Source organism: Larimichthys crocea, chromosome XI (assembly GCF_000972845.2).
Source record: "Larimichthys crocea isolate SSNF chromosome XI, L_crocea_2.0, whole genome shotgun sequence".
Lineage (NCBI taxonomy): Eukaryota > Metazoa > Chordata > Actinopteri > Sciaenidae > Larimichthys > Larimichthys crocea.
Genome location: NC_040021.1, coordinates 2,507,021 through 2,526,047, shown reverse-complemented (window position 1 = coordinate 2,526,047; position 19,027 = coordinate 2,507,021). Strand labels below are relative to the sequence as shown.

General features: G+C 39.8%; 1 protein-coding gene across 5 annotated transcripts in view; it reads right to left on the bottom strand.

The window, feature by feature from the left end:
* Window positions 1–5,777: 5,777 nt before the first annotated feature.
* Window positions 5,778–19,027, bottom strand: part of epha7 (eph receptor A7) — a 79,323-nt gene continuing 66,073 nt past the window's right edge. For 2 of the 5 annotated variants that reach the window (XM_019258490.2, XM_027284125.1), the window contains exons 10-17: window positions 18,627–18,752; window positions 17,988–18,173; window positions 17,640–17,701; window positions 17,200–17,409; window positions 16,142–16,357; window positions 12,207–12,400; window positions 11,429–11,584; window positions 5,778–9,702 (exon numbers count right to left, since the gene is read on the bottom strand). In XM_019258490.2, coding sequence (XP_019114035.2) covers window positions 9,588–9,702; window positions 11,429–11,584; window positions 12,207–12,400; window positions 16,142–16,357; window positions 17,200–17,409; window positions 17,640–17,701; window positions 17,988–18,173; window positions 18,627–18,752 — 1,265 coding nt within the window. In that variant the 3' untranslated portion in view covers window positions 5,778–9,587. The remainder of the gene's footprint in view (window positions 9,703–11,428; window positions 11,585–12,206; window positions 12,401–16,141; window positions 16,358–17,199; window positions 17,410–17,639; window positions 17,702–17,987; window positions 18,174–18,626; window positions 18,753–19,027) is intronic. The other 3 variants (XM_027284127.1, XM_027284126.1, XM_027284128.1) reach the window with 3 other exon arrangements.

The window sequence follows — 19,027 nt, the reverse complement described above, 5'->3', positions numbered from 1 at the left end:
ACAATGACATTAGAGGAAAATCAAGACAAAGTTCTGCTGTTTGCCAAATTAGAAAGCACCTCACCATCAATTCAATATTGCATCTGGAGGAAACTTTCACCCAGAAGACTGCTGTTTGTGTGCCGTGAAACCAAAAGTCAAATTGACTTATTTAATGTTACAAACCTAACATACATTACACATGTTACATAGTACGTAATATATGTAATGTATATAACATGAAACCTAACATCTTTCTGGACATCCAAAACCTATAAAATGTGGCAGCGTTCACACTGTTAAATGATACGCCAAAAGCTTAAAAGTCATGAAATTACATGCAATATAATCTTAAATGTGTGGTATTTATATTCCACCTCATGACATCACATTGGAAGCAGTGATATCTGAGATTTGAAGGGCCTCACTGAGATAAATACAGTGCAGTCAAGAAAAGTCTTGATTATGATGCATGTTTGTTGGAGCTTTGCCTCATATCAGGCAAAATTGTCAACTAGCAACATTCTGCTTCTACCAAAAGTCTGACAAGATGTTGCTTGACCAATCACTAGAGACCAACATATCCACCTGAATGTAATGCTTCCCAAATCCAGTAGGAAGAACATGAAAAATATCTCCCCTTTAATTAAATATATTCAAAGCAGAGCGCTGGTTAGATTTTAAAGTACTTGTTAATTGGTCGATTTTCTGTGGCATTGCCATTTTCTGTCCTTCCAATGACAGATCAGATCAACTTAAAAACTGCTATTTCATGTCATGATGCCAGACGGGCATATAAGATCTAAATCTGTACACAAAGTAAGTATAGCATAGAGTATAATATTTCTCTCTGCAGTAGGAGTGATGGGGTAGCTTAAAGTAGAAATATGAAATAGTAAGTACTGGAGTAAATGTAGCCTACATCGGTGTGTATAGTTCTGTATACTTGGACCCAAACTAGCTATGTGTTGCGATATGACAAGTATAAATATACATGTCAGTGATCAGAACCTCGCACCCACCCAATACGATCAATGTCCTGCAGACTGCATTGTCTAAAAACTGAGGCGGTCTATGTTTTCTGATGAGCAACAACCCTTTGGAATGAGAAACTTTCAACAGTATCCACAACATAATGAGAATGGATTGATGATTGATGCTCTCCTCCTACAGGCAAGTCAATGGCTAAAACTTTTGATGAAGCACCAACTCTTTTTTTAGGATACAGATCCCCTTTTCCCAGAAATGATCTCTATTTTTCATCAAGACAATAGCAACAGATTAGGCGTGAAAAGTCTACTTTGTTGCATCTGTAAATACCACATTATATTTCCCCAAAGGATCCACCTGAACTGTGAAAAGCAAAAGCCTTTGTTTTCTAAATAGGTCATGATCTGTTTTCTCTGTGGAGTCCAACAGGTAAACCATTAGTCAGGCTTGCACGTTCTCCTAATCAATTTACACAGTTTAAAACCATTCATCTCCATATCCCTGTTTGACTTCTATATTAGATGCAAAATGTCAGATACTGTAATAATGTTGAAGCAGGGCTCGGGATTATTGCAAAATCGCCAAATACAAATGATTTCTCTCTCTGTTATCTTCCTCTGGCAGTCTGCCAGCTTCCTCTGTTTTTCTGTGGCAGTGCATCACTGTGTTGGAGAGATGTAGAGGAAGGCATTTTGTGCTCTGATATATAAAGATCCAATATGTGATCCATTACAGGGTGGTGATTAGCTAACAATTGTAATAAAACCAACTGGAATCGAATGCTGGAAATGCACTGCTTCTAGTTATGCGAGGGGTAATGAAAGGAGAGCAGACCTTTAGAATATTTGAAGGGGAACAAGCTGTTTTTACTCAGTCAGAGAAGATTTGGATGCATTTCTTATGTGTGTTCAGTGCAAAGGTAGTTTGGAAATTACTCCACACTATAATACCAAATATATGATCACAACCTGAAAAAATTGATGTAACAATGTGTATATTGTAATGTTTAACATAAAAACTAAATTTAGAGTATGTTTGAAAAGATTGGTGGAACATGATTATTTTGATCATGGATTCATCACAAATAATATTATTCCCTCTTTTTTTCTTCATTTCATATGAATCTAATTCACTACAAATCCAAATGTAGTGCATTTCCAATGAACCCTAAGATCTGGTGACCCCTATGTATTGTGGTGAGGGAGTGGGAGATGTGGAGGGCAGTTAAAGTCTTCCCACATCTGTTCCACTTTTTCTTTTTTCTTTTGAATTTAATTTTATTAACTATTTTTTTTATTATTTGAGTTTTATTTTTCATTCATCCACCCATTTTTAGTTGGTCTTTGCACATATTTAATCAATTATCTATTTCCCCCGCTCAAACATTCTCATTTTCCTCTTTTCCTTTCCCCAACTACAGAGCATTCCAGTCTGCTTTAAGCCATGAATGTAAGTTGCATGTTAAGATGTCCAACCTGTGGGCGGCTGTGGTAGGTAGAGGTAGAGTGGGTCGTCTACCAATCAGATGATCGGCAGTTCGATCCCCGGCTCCTCCGGTCTGCATGTCGAAGTGTCCTTGGGCAAGATACTGAACCCCACATTGGTCCCGAAGGCTGTGCCATCAGTGAATGAGTGTGTATGAATGGTTAGCTCCTCAAACTGATGAGCAGTTGGCACCTTGCATGGCAGCCAATCAATGTATGATTGTGTGTGAAATGGGTGAATGAGATATGTACTGTAAAGTGCTTTGAGTGGTCGGAAGACTAGAAAGGAGATATATAAGTACAGTCCATTTACCATTTATCTGAAGCAATAAGGGGAGAGACACCAGATAAAAACATTAGATCTGTATGGAGCAAAAAGGGAGACAGTATTTTTCATAAATGCCTGCATGAAATAGCTGTTCTGGAGCGTATTGTGTGATTTTCACAACAACATAGAGTCCGCTCATTCCAATTGAACAGTTGCTGTTGCTTTTCTTTCTGTGTTAGTTGCTTAGTTGTAGAGATGAGATGTCATCAGAACAACCTTCTGTCAAAGAAATAGTCCCTTTGAAAACTGTTGTTAGTCGTAATTGGGTCTCTCTAGGATTCTGAAAAAATGAAACTTGGTGGAAGCATGGACCAAGGAAGACACCATTACATATTGAGAGTGGATGTGAATCACAGGCTGAGTATTGTATTAACATTAGCATTGTAAGACAATGTCCATGGGAAAATGAACTGGATTTATGGTGTATTGTGACTAAACACACAATAAAATATGTTGGCCAGCTCAAACATCTCTGTAGAAAGTGGAGGTCTGCACTCTCTGAGTTCTTGTTTAAAACGTCATTGGTGTCAAAAAAAAGGTAACCTGAGTGAAATTTTTTTTGTCTCCCAGGCTGCAGCTTGACTTCTTTCATCCTGAGTTTTCTTTGTAACACCTTAAAAGAAGGCACGGCTTTTGTAAAGTGATAGCCTCATATTTGGTCACAGATTAAGAGCACCTTATTTAAGTAAGTATCTCAGCTAAGTATCCATCTCTAGATTTTAAAGCCAGCCCCAGACAGCACAGCAGAACTTTTCTCCTGAATTACTTCTGCAGGTTATCTAACGATTTAAGCAGGATCAGAATGTGTTGCTGTGAAGTGATGAGTAGCCACAGAGAAAGATACCGAAGGAAGCCAAATTCATGTGAAAACCAAACTTGTGTCTCACAGAGACAGTCCTGCAGCCTTGGAAGACAGCATGTTGAGCCACTACTGGACTTACAAAATAAATAGTAAAACTGCTGAGAGCTGTGATCAGGAGAAATCCATTCATGCTCCTTCAAAGAATTGAAATTTCTGCAAGATTAAAGTACTAAACTGGGAAGTTTGGAGGACTGTTTGGACAGTTCTAGCTGTCTTATCATGTATGCATGTACAAACAAGCATGTCCACATGGTCTCACAAGCACATACACACACAAACCTCAAGGGGGACAGGAATCCAGGCGATGAATGAGAGAAAATACATTCTGTGAGCAGCCTTTGTTCTGTGACAAAGACATCGACGAGATGAAATAAACTTCATAAAACAAAACCAGTGACTAAGTGTTTATATTTTTTGAGATCCGTGTGGATTTATAGCTGCTCTTTCTGCATTCCTGGGCCGGCTTCCCAGTAACCAGCCCAGCATCCCTAGTAATTATGCCCATATTGGATGATTCTGCACCTTATGATTTACATCCAGTCCCAATGTTCAGTGCCAATGTCAGAAGTAGTGGCAGAAAATGTGGTAAGAATGGCATGGTGTGAATGGGTGTGTTGTGTGTCCGACTTTCAGGCAGAAGATTGAAAATGACGTCCCATCACAGACGTGCATAACTTTAAGTGTACCCACTATCATATTTAAACCTTTAGTACTCAAACCAAGTGTTTTAGTGTCCTGATCCTAACATACCTTAAAGTTACCTTGTGAAGTTTCCTTCTGTCTCTGCGTTATGTGTGTGTGCTTGAGGTCTAACAAACTTTTGTGAAGCAGATTCAGTCTAACACAAGTTCTCATTTATGTGTCAGACTAAAACTAGACTAAAATATTCACAATGTCCATCCATCCATTACCTGTAACCACTTCTCCTCATCAGGGTCACGGTGGGGCTGGAGCCTATCCCAGCTGACTTAGGGTGAGAGGCGGGGTACACCCTGGACAAGTCACCAGTTCATCACAGGACACATAGAGACAAACAACCATTCACACTCACACTTACCTACGGACAATTTAGAGTCACCAATTAACCTGTTAATTACCTTATTATTTGCACTGTGAGAGGAAGCCGGAGTACCCGGAGAGAATACGCAAACTCCTCACAGCCGAGGTTCGAACCTTCTTGCTGTGATGCCACAATGCTAATCACTGCACCACTGTGCCGCCCTATTCACAGAGTCAATCTTTATTAATGAGGAAGAATAATGTGTATGTTTTCCTCGACTAAAATGAAACCAAAATGTTTGTGGGTTTCTTTGATTCTGGCTATGATTTAAATGTCCACTGTACTCATGGACTAAAAACCAACTATACATAATAAAGATTTATTTGGCTAGACTATAAATCTGACACGATGAACACCACCCAGGATCTGAAGAATGATAAAAACACTGCAAAGGACACCCAAAAATTCTATAGAGATTGTATTATATTTCCAAAAATATATGTACAGTCTATTACAAAGGTTACAAAGCAAAAAGAATTGTCTATGTAACAAGAAATTGTCTAATTAAATGATCTTACAGTTCTGCTGTTGGGGAAAATACTTTTGACCAGTGAATATTCTCAATACTTTCATCACAGAAAAATAAATAATAAATTGACAATTTGTATTACTGTACAACAAACTAAAAGGCAAATCAAAACAACGTCAAAGTAAAGATGGAAATCCTATCAGCTGTCTTTGGTCCTAAATGAAAAAAAATATGTACAACTGAAATCTTGTGGGTGACAATAATTCATCTGCGAGATAGAAAAATATAGTGCATTTTCAATGTATTCAGAGCTCTCTACTGAGTAATATGTGTAAAAAACAATATAAATAAAATGTACAAGTTTTACAATTAGAACATATACAAAGATTCCCTCAAATCTCGGCTCTTTCTGACACAATCAACAGTGCTGCACTCTTTGGAATTATCCACCACCTCGCCAGAGCGGTGAAACTAATTTCCAACTGCTGAACCACAAGATTTGAAAAATAACTTCATACTCTACACTAGTCCTGATTCCAGCCGGTCCTCTACATCCTGAATTTTTTGTCTTTTTTTTCAATGTTTTTTTTTTAGTTCTTTTTGTGTTTTTGCTGAAATAGTCACAACTTTTTTTTTTTTTTTTTTTGTCCAGAGTTTAGCAACCTGAAGTTTAAAATGTGGATGAAACGAGCTGAAACAGACAGTAAAGTGACTTCTGTTGGTGAAGGTTGCAGGTGATTTGGACATTGAAATCGATTGTATCCTGGCCTTAATCTCAATTTGGCTCAAACTGCTGTTTCCCCAGCACAGGAAAAAAAGTAAAGGGGGGGCGGCAGAGGTATTCTACCTTGGGGTGTGAGAGGCCTCCAGGGGCCCGTTTTTTTTAAATCAGAGCAGGGAGTCGGGGAGGGTGGAGTGAGAGAGAGAGTGCTGCCTGTGAACTGGGGAGTTTTGTGCTGACTGAATGACTTTATGCCTGTATTCAATTCAAAGGTCTGGCCAAGGCCCAATTGCTGAGCTCTGCTGTATGGATAAAGGGAGTGTGTGTGCGTGTGTGTGTGTGTGTGTGTGTGTGTGTGTGTGTGTGTGTATGAGACAGGGGCTCTGAGCTGGTCAGGGATAATTCCTGGTGTCTCCTCACAAAGGTGAGTCCCACAGTGAAAATGGATCTAAGTGTAAATCCAGACTAAGCTGGGCGAGTCTAAAAATACACAAATTCATGTCTAAAACATGACATCATGTGTTCACATAAGTAGCTGGACAGCAGCTACATTCTGACTTCTTTTGGTTGGTGAACGAGGGGTTAGTGTGCCGGGTCTCAACTAGTTCAACCTCCTAGTTTCTGTGATCATTTGTACAGTGTTTTAACAGTTAGACAATGGAACGAGCATGAAGTACATAGATGAGGGCTCATCAATATTTCCTGTTTAAAGGGCAGATCAGTCATTTCTATTCAACTGAGCCAATGAAATGTAGAGCCGTCACCATTAAATGATAAATAAATGAACAGAAAATGTAGAATTTATAAATTGTTTGAGTCACGTCTTTTCAAATGTTGGTCCTGTTGTCCTTAACATTTCTGGATTTCTGGATTGTTGGAGATTTTTTTGGACGAAACATTTGAGAGAAAATGTGAGGGCAGTTTTCATTATTTTCTGGTTGTTTTTACATTTTATAGACCAATCGATTAATTGAGAAAATAATTGGCAAAGCAACTGATCATAAAAGTTTTTTTTTATGATTGCAAGGTTGCAAAATAAACATTAATACAGATGTGTTGTGATCAGCTCTTTCACTTACACTGAGTGTAAATGTATGTGTACGACTGTGCAGACTTTATATGTAGACAGTACGAAACACATCCGTCTCTGCAGCCATGTCATGACTCTGGTCCACATCCGCTGTAGGACTACCCCTTTAGAGGTGACCGACTTTACTCAATAGTGTCTGGGCAGGCTTATGTCTCCCTCGTTTCCCCTTGCCTTTCAGATTTATCCACCCCGGAGACCGTTTTCACAAAAGTGCTCCACACCGGCTTAGTCTGGACAGAAGGCCAAAAAACGCAGAGAAAAAAAAAGACGTGTTCTCAAATGTAGCTGGCTTAATGCGGATGCAGAGACAATGGAGAGAATGAAGAACACTGCTAATGGTGTTACTGTGAGCTTGAGGTTCTTTCTCTTTGCATATGAGATGAAAAACAACAAAGTTAAAAGAAATGACTGCAGCTTTGAAAAGGGAGATTTTTCTCTCAGGTTACAGCGGCAGTAAAAAGAAGATGCTGTAATGGTCCTCATCTGTGAACGCCGCTCCTCTTTACATGACGGATGAATAACTGCATGTTCGTACCAAAGAATACTGCACTTAAACATACTCGACATGGAAACTTTTTTCTTTTTTTTTTGCATTTGAGGTGGAGACAGATGGCACTGAATAGGTTGATTGGCTTTTAGAACATCTTCTGCAAAGCCCCCGTCGTCTCTGTTCACCATACAAAGCCGCACAGAAAGAAAAGAGGAGCAATCTTAAGAGACACTTTAATGCATGTTCCGTCACATCCACGCCTCTGAGGGTTGAGTGGCGGAGACGCATGAATAAACAAGTGTGGGGGGGGGGGCTGCACGGCTGCCTACAGAGCCGGGACGGTGGGATTTAACGGGCTCCTTCGCTTGCTCCGGCATTTTCAGACCCTAAACCTGATTTTGATTTCCGGGCGGCGTGTCAGTGTCATAAGATGATGTCAGCATGACTAATTGGCACCTTTGTAGTGTTTCGAATGGTGCTTCTTTCATCTCTGCAGCCACTCTATTTAACATTACCATGCCATGTTAGAACTCCATCAAACGTTTAGCATATTATAGCAGTGAAATACGACATGATTATTTCATTTGATGACTTGGCACGGCAGTTTTCCAAACCTTTTTTTTTTTTTTCTTTTTAGGTCATAGAGGTACATTCCTGTCCTTTCCGGTGGCGACTGAATCTTGCCAAAGGGTTTGTCTCAGCACAGCACACACATGCGATAAAACCTAGCACCTTAAAAAAATGTCAGGTGAGGGCCATTTCTACCTGGTAATTATTGCTCTGTTTAGTCCATCTCGACTTTGCTGACTGTGTCACTCGTGGCATTAAACCATGTCCATGCACTTGATTTCACCAGTTCAAGTTCCAGATAAAAAGACATCACACTACAAGGCAAACAAATAAAAACAAACATAAAAACATAAAAAAAGGGAGCTTGTCCACACCTTAAATGAACCGCATAAAGCATTGCCATTGAAGTGCCTAAAATAGTGGCAATACTTAATCTAACACATTTTAAGGCAGTATTAAGTCTACACCTTTCTTGGATCCACCTTTTAAAAACTGTATTTGCAGCTCAACGATGCACTGGAAATACACTGTCTGCAACATTTTAGGCAAATTGATGGCAAAACAATTTGCGGTGGTTTCAGTTTCGATACAATCTACAAACAGTGCCGCAACATTCTCAACAATCAAATCAAAGGAACTGTTCTCTGTGTCCTGTAGTGATCACAAGACAAAGGATATTGCTACTCTGATATAAAAGTCTGGTGATTCGAAGAACAATTCGCCTCCCGCGTCTTCTCAGTGTTGCACTCTTCCGAAAAATCCTCAACAACAAAAAAAAAGAAGAAAGAAAATCTGAAACCACGTCAAATACCCATCAGTGTGGGCTGCAAACGAAGCATGTGAGGATACGATTTTCACTTCAACAGCACATGAAGGAAAACATGAGTCACTGCAAACAGGTCAAACAGTCCAGCGTGTGTCAGCACAAAAAAAGTACCTTTGAATCTGCGCCTAAAAAGTTTCCTTTTGCGTTTGGATAAAAGAGTTTACCCTGTTGTCAAGTCCAAGTACAAGAGAAAAAACTGCTGTTTGGGCCACAGCATGTCACTGTGGCAGGAAAGAAAATTAACAAATTAGAAAAAGGTACAAGTGAAACCACTGCAAGTAGACAAGTTGTTTTTTTTTTGTTCTTTTTAAAGGAAATCCATAGCGATGGTGTGCACTTAAACCATTCATTAAGTTAAAGGAAAGTAAGCGTCAAACTCCTTTCTTATGCGCCATTTGATATGTGGTTGAGTTCGTAAGCGCTTCTAAAAATAAAATCAAAAACAATCAAAAAAAAAAGGAAGTCGTCTCGTCCAGGTAGTTTCTTTTTTTGTTGCTGTTTTTTGCCCTTTTCCTCTTTAGTGCCCTTTGAAGGGGCAGACCGCAATCCTTCACTGAGGAACAAAGGAATGATTTCACTCCAGACACAGCCGGAAGAGTCAGACATAACAGATGTCCGTTTACTTTGACGATTATCCCGGTTACGTCCCAGGCACTGCTCCAGATAAGTTCTGTCTCTGTTTTTCGCCCCATCCGATGCGGCCCATCGCAGTCCGCCGTCACACCTGGACACCTGTGCCGTGAAGATGCAGCATCTGGGCTCTCGTTGTCTGTATGCTGCTCATGATCTTTTTCTGATGGCCTACCAGCGTGATCCCCAAGCTCATCACGTCCCTGAAAGACAGGACAGCACATCAATCAATGCACCGGACCACAGTGAGGGGCAAAAACAAGAGAGATTTACAGCCTCAGCTTTTTCATTATTGTGAGTAAAGGGGACAAAAAAGGCAACACAGCAGGCCTGTTTATGAATCTCAATAATACGTTTTAACATCAGCTTCAAGGATGATGTAGCACAAAAAGTATGATCTGAAATTTGTTCCTTGGCAACTTATGTTTGGAAAGTTTATTTGAACCCTTGAGCATTTTATGGAGATGTGGAGATGGATGTTGACATCTGATGGTCATTGGAAGGTCTGAGTAACAAATCAAGGGTAGGCCACCCAACATAAGCCTGGACTGATGTTCATATTCAGCTGCTCTCAACTGCTAAGAATGTAATAAAACACCAAAGAGTGCACTCCAGTTCATCATGAAAGTTTTTGATATGGAATTGTGGGAGACATATAAAAGCATCCCAGCTGACCGCAGAGCATTAAACTGTCTTTTTCTTGTGAGGTTTTAGATCAGTCAAACTAACACACACAACTGCACAGAAGCTCTAAACTCGCTGTACATGGGTGTTAATTGTGCTGCTACATTATGGGGCTGAGAATGGCTTGTACATTGTTCTAAGCAAACAAGAAGTGATTAGGACAACTGTGGGTTTGACTTAGTTGGGTTGTTTGGAGCAACACTTCTCTTCAAATGTGTCTAACTTTAGTAAATTCCCAAATAAAAGTGAAGGGTCAAAATACATGCTTTTGTTTTACACATTTGTAGTCTTGTTAGTAATGCACTTCATAGTTATGAGAAAGAACAACAGAGAAATTAAAATGTATAAGAAAAATACAGACATGCATTCAAAATATCTCAACACAGTACAGAACACCCATGATGTGTGCTTGACTGGCTGGAGCAAAGAGTTGTAGGTTAGTTAGATATTTTACAGTTAAAAATCAAAATATGATCACAGAGGCTCATCAATGGCATGAGACTGCTTCTTAAACTTCCATGATGGTGTAGTGCCAGACAAATGTTTAAAAATGTCACTGTGCCGACCTGCTCTGCTAAAATATGAAATATGATATATGTGTGTCACAAAATGGCATCATTGTGGTGTTGACCTAGCCTGAGTTGAGTTGTTTGTATATTGGTTTCTGTCTTTTTAAAATATAAATATAAAGTTGCATCTATGTATTTATTGTTTTTAAATTGTTAGATTGTAGTTTGTAAATATAGTATTTTGTATTATCGAAATATGAAGCCTTTTGTAAATTAAATATATAAAACATCCTTTTTTATAGCATGATAATTTAAAGGAAATTAATCTTTAATGCTTAATACAAGCAGGATGGGAAACAATTATGACTTTTAACGTGAAACGTCTGTCTATAAAAGTTTGAGTTTCATTGTGTGTATGCTCAATGAAATTATGATGAAGTATAACAACAAATCAGGGAAGGAATAAAGGCCAGACTTTAATATAAACCTGATTCTCCCTGAGGTTTGGGGAAGTAAAGAAGGTCCACTACCTGAATATTTATGGTAAGTTAGAGAATCTTGGAAACCTCTTGCAATGTGCAAAACTCCATTTGAATGCAAAATGCAACAACGTATATTGGTTTGCTCAGGTTCAGATAGAAGGCAGTGAAGTGTAGGTGAGATCACAGTCTAAATGTGTCTGGTATTAATGTTCTCTACAGATGCTTAACCACTTGAGGGCTTCATATCTACTCACTCGATTGACATCCTGGCCACAGATTCCAGGGAACTGTAGCCAGCTGCTGTGAAGTTGTCTCGGTATCGCTCCATCTTGATGGCTTCCAGCCACTCTCCCACTGAGCGGAAAGCAGTGAAGTCTGGTGTGCTCTGATCTAACAGTGGACTAATTGGTCTGTGGGATGAGCACAGAAAGATGTTTATGTCTTATGTTAAAAGGGAAACGTTCTGCTGAAAACACAATCAAGCAGGAGACGAGACAAAGTGACGACCAAAGGCATCCAGTGGTGCAGTAGATTGCGAGAAATCTAGTTGATTGGAGGCTTCAATCAATAAGACATTTACAAACAGATGCAGCACGTCAGCTTTCTGCTCCTGTAAACAATTTTTTAAAGTATATTTTCAATCTGAATACATTCCCTCTATACATCCTCCATATAATGAAGTGCTTTTTAACCAGTTGTAACCTTTGAGTCTCAATCTCACCTCTGGAAAGTATGTTCTGACTGCAGATAGAATTCATCTGACAAACGTCAGAGTGAGGTCTGAAGTTCCCACTGCACTTTAAAGTACCAGGAACTCATTATAGAGATTGATTTAAAAGCCCTTCTATTGACCATAAAGCCATGGTAGCTGCTTTGGGGTATTGATCCCCCGGGATTTATCTTTCATCTGTGGACTACAGAGGCTAAATCATCCGCTGGACACTTTGGATTATCTACTAATGTGCTGAAATAAATGTGAAACTTTATTGTATGAAGCCACATTAAAAAAAAAAAAAAAGTTCCTTTCCTCACCTTGTACATGTTCCCACTGGGGTTTTCAAGGTGTTAGGGTTGCGGATCATCTTATCAAGGATGCCAACTATCTGATCAAATTTGGGACGTTCCGCTCTGTCTTTCTGCCAGCAGTCCAGCATTAGCTGATGCAGGCCTGGTGGACAGTCCATCGGGGCTGGAAGACGGTAGCCCTCCTCTATCGCCTTTATGACCTGGAGAATGAAAAACAGATGGAGTCATTAGTGTCAGGATTTAGTATAATCCTTAGCCCAAACCCTTTGGTGTCAGCCTAACCCTTTCTGACAAAGTGAATAATTTACTACTCTTCATGCACATTTTATCCTTTAATCACCAAGTTTGTAAACAGAAGTGTCAGAGCTTAATCATTTGTTGGTTACCTACAGCAGATGTTGTGCACTGACGAATGAAAGACTAACTAGATTTGATGATTGAACAGTGCAGTGAACGCGAACATGAGGACTCAAAGCAGAACCACAGAAAGTAACTACACTGATGAGCTTTAAGCTAGAATTGTGTAGTCAGGTTTCCCATTCACGAAGCAGCCTGGGAAAACACTGTATAATGTCCTGTTTGTTTGGCTCTAGAGGATCTTTGTCAGTTACTCGTGATATAACCGAGGTACCTCAGTTTGGGATTTTTAACAGGAAGTCTGTGTTGGAAGATTAGGATCCAGCTTTTTTGGAAGACTCTTCTAAATACCAAAAGTCTAAATGTCTTTGCCTCTGCAGGATCAATTTGAACCATTCTTGTCTTACATCTGTTTATAAAAAGATCCCCCAACTTTATGGAACCACAACACTGAATTGTTGGAGAACCCTGGCCTTGTTTTAGTCAAGTTTCATTTCTGTCTGTTGTGGTTGCGTTTAATTCATCCAGAGATCGCACTGGCACCAGTCGAGAAGGGTAAGTATAGCTATAAGGATGGATTAACTGTGTTTAAGTAGGTTTGACCTTGTTGATAATGGAGTTTACTGGCATAACTTTTAACTAAGATTAAGATTCATTTTCACTTTCAAATAACCAGTTTAGACAATGTGTGAATTAGCCTGATTGTTGTCCTTGGTTCTTGGGTCCTACGGTATATATTACGATTATAAACTTATTATACTAGTCACCGTGTCCCTACATCTGAGCAAACTGTGATAATAATTCGTAGGTGATAATTGCTAAAATAGGATGTGAAATCCAGGATGTGAAACTGTAAGTAAACGAGCTGGTCATGTTAAAAAGGTGTCGGTTCAAACACTAAAATCAAAGCTTTTCTCTCGTTTACTGATCATGAAAAGGTTACACATGCTTTTATTCTTTGCTCGATTATTGTAGCTCTCCACTCACTGGCCTCACTCGGGAAACAATCTCCCGCCTTCAGTAAGTGCTAAATGCTGCAGCTAAGCTTTTAACCACCTCTTTAGAAAATGGACTCATATTACAGCAATCTTTGTCTCTCTTTACTGGCTGACTGCAACTTTTAGAGATGATTTCAAGATTGTACTCATAACCTTTGAGGTCGGGTAAAGGGTAAAGTTTCTGGTTACATTGCAGCTATTTAGTATTTTAGATGCCACAGTGAACACCGAGATTAAATTCCGACATTTGTCTAAACAAAAAGCTATATTTGGCTCTGATAAATAATAGAAAAGCAGAGCTTGCGTGTAGTTTAGCACAGAGTTCATTAAAAGTCAATGCTGTAAGAACAGTATAGGCGCAGCGGGCACTTTGATTTGAGCCTCAAGCTACCCTTCCTTTATTGTGTGGATAAGGAGCTGTGTACGTTTCTGCATATGTTCATCAGCTATTCGTGTCAGGACCGCTCAGGCAAGCATGAGTCATGGAGGGAAAAGGTGTCAAAACACTGAAACTGTTGGGGAAAATGCAAATAATGTTATTTCTCCATCTCTGGAGGATGTTTGCTGACATCTTGACAAAGCGCAAAAAAATTCTGACATTGATTTCTGTCAAGTAGTAGAGCGTCAAAACATCACATACGCCACTTTTAATGCCCATCCACGTTGTTTAGCATTTCTAGCAATCTGGTTGTTCAATCAGCTGGCCTTTGCTTTGGAGCGCTGGAGAATCTTAATGTTTAGCCATGATGCTGTGGGTGCTAAAGACCATATAGGAATTGTAAAGCCAGAACTTGCTTGCCTTCTGCCATCAATCAAATTGTGTCAAATGTCCTGCAATAAGGAACGGCTTCAAGTGGTCTGGGGCAATTGGACTTTCTCAGCAGGGGTCGGCATCAAAGAAGGCAACAGCAGTCAGAAAACTGCAGGTCATTAGGAGCAATTTGTGACATTTGTGAAAATAAGTGTGAGTAAACTGTGGGCAGGAGTCAGCAGTCAGCTCTTATAATTTGCTTGATATGGCACGACTGGTGCAAAAACCATCATCTTGATATTTCTGATAAAATGAGTTCAACAAGTTTAAAATACATTCTCTGATTTAGCTACACCTAATAGAATCACTAAATCTCCAAAATTCCCTTCTCGCTCTGGTGCATTGAGTTTCATAACATCAGCAGTCAGCAGGGAGAGAATTCTGGGACTTTGAAGCATTGTAACTGTTTATCTTTTGCTTTTTTTCAGTATTTCACAGCTGCATTGCTACAAGTTGCAGGAGCTAAAATATCTTTCTTAGACTATGCCTGAGGTTTGACTTTATTTTATTTACAGTGAATCCTGTAAAATAATCAGGATTATTGTATTACTTGATGTGTAGGTTTTGTACAAATCCAACATAAATCTTGCACAAACACATATAAATAATTCTGGCCACAGAATAATTTAGTTCTTGCTGTTTTTGAAGGATGTTGTCTAAAGACTCATGATGATTAGGCAGATTAGTCCCGATGCGTGAAAGAGTGCTGTTTTTACACATGGGACTATACAACAATGATGCCATATATGTCATCATTCGAGTACTCTGCCAGTCAGAAAAGTTCACACTGCAAGAGCCACGCCTATCTTTTTGAAAAAACTACCCACTGAGCAGGGACATTTTGGGGGTAAAATCATGTCCCAGGAACTTCATTTAGACCCCGGTCCCTGCAGTGGAATTGTACTGAGTTCCTTCAAAGGTTTCCAGACCCCAGGGAAAGTTCCTGCTGTGGAAAGGCGGCTCCAGTCTTCACATCTTTGAGTTCTGTGTCTAAAACAAAACAACGATTGCAATGCAAAACTGCAAAATATGCACAAGCTGCTTGCTGTGTGACTGGTTCAATACTGCTGCTCCCGTTGGTTTGCATTACCATAAGTCATTATAAATGTTGAAAGACATCTGTATCAAATGTATTCTGCATGACAAGTGTTTTCCTCTTCTGTTATTTACATTAACACCAGCATCAAATCCATGTTCCACAGGCTTCATTTTTATGCATGTTCCATTTCAGGACGATCAAATGGATTCAAATGGCATGATGAAGACTTCTTGAACTAATTAAGACCAAGGGTACTGTCCCTGCAGAGAACGCCTCAAAGAAGAACCATAAACTGAGATTTGTGTCTGTCATTTTCAATGTTTTAGTGGTATGACTTCATCAGGGATAATTAGAGATGAATCTGGAGAAAAATTCTCATAAGAATGGAAGATTATTTTTTTTAGATGGCACACAAGCAAAGCACAACCTCCACTGTACTAATACTTTTTATAAAAGCTCGTTATTTGTGAACACACATTTCATGACAACCCACCCAACTTTTCAGAGCCCAAGGCAATGTCTTCAAATTACTTGGTTTGGGTGAAAATATGTGTCAACATAGCAAAACAACAAAGAGAATATGGCTATAACAAGTTTGACAAGGGTTCCCACATTATTGACAAAGATCTGGAATGAGAATCTGCACACGATCTATCAGATCATGGTGCCTCGTTATATCATAGTCCATCAGCAATGACAAACATATTTTGTTAGATTATCTCAGGTAGTAACTTACATCTTGATTGGACATATCCCAGTAAGGCCGTTCCCCATATGACATGACTTCCCACATGACAATGCCGTAACTCCACACGTCACTCGCGGAGGTGAATTTACGATACTGAATGGCTTCCGGTGCGGTCCATCGGACAGGGATTTTGCCGCCCTGTTCAGTAAAATGCAGGTGAGTGGCTGGAGTAAAGATCAAATTCATTACATCCTGCATCTTCCCCTAAAACATCAATTAGACACGAGTTAGTTTGACAGTTACACACAGGGTCAAAGCACAAGAAAGAACTGAATAAAGAACAAGCTGTTAGTTATTACCAGCTTAACATAAAACATAAACATAAAAAGCTGTTTTATGAATGTCTTAAAGACAATTGTTCTTACTCTTTTTACATAATGTTCAAGAGAAAAGCATTGAAATATTCACCTGACAGGTTGTGTGATCTTACACTTTGTACTTGAAGGTTTTACTTCAAGTATAAAGTTTAAGTGTAAATATTAAACCAAATTTGTGGTTTATTTATTGGATTAAAAAAAGTCATTTATTCATTTAGATGTCAGAAAATAGTGGGGGAAAAAAGACCAAGAAGATATTTCTGCTTCTTTTGTTTAACCAACGAAACTATTCAATTTACAACCATAGAAAAAAGGCAAATTCACACTTTAGAAGCCAGAAACCTGCATTTCTGCTGTCAGTTTGCCTGAAAGGTTATTTTTAATAAAGTGTTGACAGTGTGCAGGAAATTATTTTTGTATTAAGAACTTGCTAATGTGTTAATGCACACATGACAACTAACCAATGAGATTTCCAGACCTGGCAACCCAAAAGTCGCTCTTATTGATGGCTTGTAATGAAGTATTAATAGATGCTTAACTAGCCATACATAAGGAATCGCCTTTCTAGAGGGTCATAAAATTGTACTGAACATTGTTTTGCATATTAAACATGGTGCAGACTACTTGAGCACACTTCTGCTCTATTTTCATGTGCTGGCTCTGACTTGATTAGAGAATTCAGACAGTGTTGTGGGTATGGAGAGAGAGCAAGTGCTTTAATTGACTCACAGTTGTTGTGTAGACAGCCTCGGGATCGTCGTCGATCACCCTTGACAGGCCGAAGTCAGACACCTTACATACAAGATTGCTGTTGACAAGGATGTTTCGCGCAGCCAGATCTCGATGGACGTATCCCATATCGGAGAGATATCTCATTCCTGCCGCTATGCCCCGCAGCATCCCCACCAACTGGATGACTGTGAACTGACCATCGTGTTTCTGCGCAGCACAGAGAAAAACACAGGCGGGTCAGCCATCTTCACTGACCATGAGGGAAATGTAGGTCACAGCACTGCAGCAGCTCTAGCACAAGATTTATGATATTTATGTGATGCACAGATCCTACTGCAGACTGCCTGCTGTCTGGGACACTTTCCAGCCAATGCAAAAGAAAAAGTTAGAAAAGACGCTGCTTTGAGCCTCCTGTGCCTTCGAAAGGTGATACTCACCCTGAGGAAAGCATCTAATGAGCCGTTCTCCATGTACTCGATGACAATCATCACCGGTTTTCCTGGAGAAAGATGGACAAAAAAAGAAGATGATTAATTGATACCTGATTTTTTTGTTTGCTTACATAATGCTTCACAATAATCAGCTACGCTTCCAAGTTATTTTTAGCTGCGTGTTTCATTGGCTTTTAATTAAAAGTTACCATCTGTTCCTTTTATTACAGTGTCTAAATGAGAAAAATGTTCAACAGCGAGTGTTGCTAATTTAATCAGATATAATGTCACTCTATCTACAGTGCTTTTACCTCCCAAAGCTAAATGTACTGTGATGAAACCGATCGCGATTACCTCTCGTCACGACTCCCTCCAGGTGAACCACGTTAGGGTGGTCGAACTGCCCCATAATGCTGGCCTCGCACAGGAAGTCCCGCCTCTGCTTCTCCGTGTAGCCCACTTTCAACGTCTTGATGGCGACCGACACGTCCCGCTTTCCGGGAAGCTTGAGACGGCCGCTGCACACCTCCCCGAACTCTCCTGTGTGGGATGAAAGCATTCATGAGTAAGGGGTGGGTGAAAAAAAAAAATCAAGCACTTCACAATGACAAATTTATTAGTGTATTTTGAGACAAAGCAGCTGTGCAGTGGTGGAATACAAATTGGAGTACGACATCTTGTTATACTCAGGGGAGTGTAACCAAGACCTATAATAAGACATGCTAGAGATGCATAGATACTGTCATTGACCGCCTCTGTAAAACCCATGTGGCAGCAATTTTTCAGCTGTGGGAATCTCTGCGACTGCCTCTACCAGACATGCCCACACATTAATTGCAATGAACTTTTTTCTCCTCTTTGCAATTGCACTATCAATATACAATGCATAAAGCTGTGTCCCTATTCAAAGTGTAAATATTTGCCTGTCAGCATGATATATGAGAGTGCCGAGTAACTAAACAGTGCGAGCTGAAAGACAGAGGATGGGCTCACCTGCTCCAATAACCCGCTCGATTTTAATGCAGGACGCGTCCAGCTCCTTGGCAAATTGATGGACAGCTCTGTTTGGGTCCTCGTAGGTTTCGGGGTCAATGTAGGTTTTGGTGCCTGGAAATTTAACTGTAGAAAGGTAAGAGGATTACTGTTATGATTAAATATGCAGACCGCGCACCAGCGCGCGCTTGACAGGCAAAACGATTACTAAGACCAGTGATTCAGAGGGAATAGCTGAACAGTCGGCGGCTGGTGTCAAAAAGGGTTTTCACACAAATGAGAAGCAAAGGTTTGAGTAACCCACGCATGGAGCTTTTATGAGGCTGTCGGTTACCTTTCACCTCCATGCAGCCGAGACTAGCTCACTGAAGAATATCTGTCTCGTGTCGGTTCACACACTT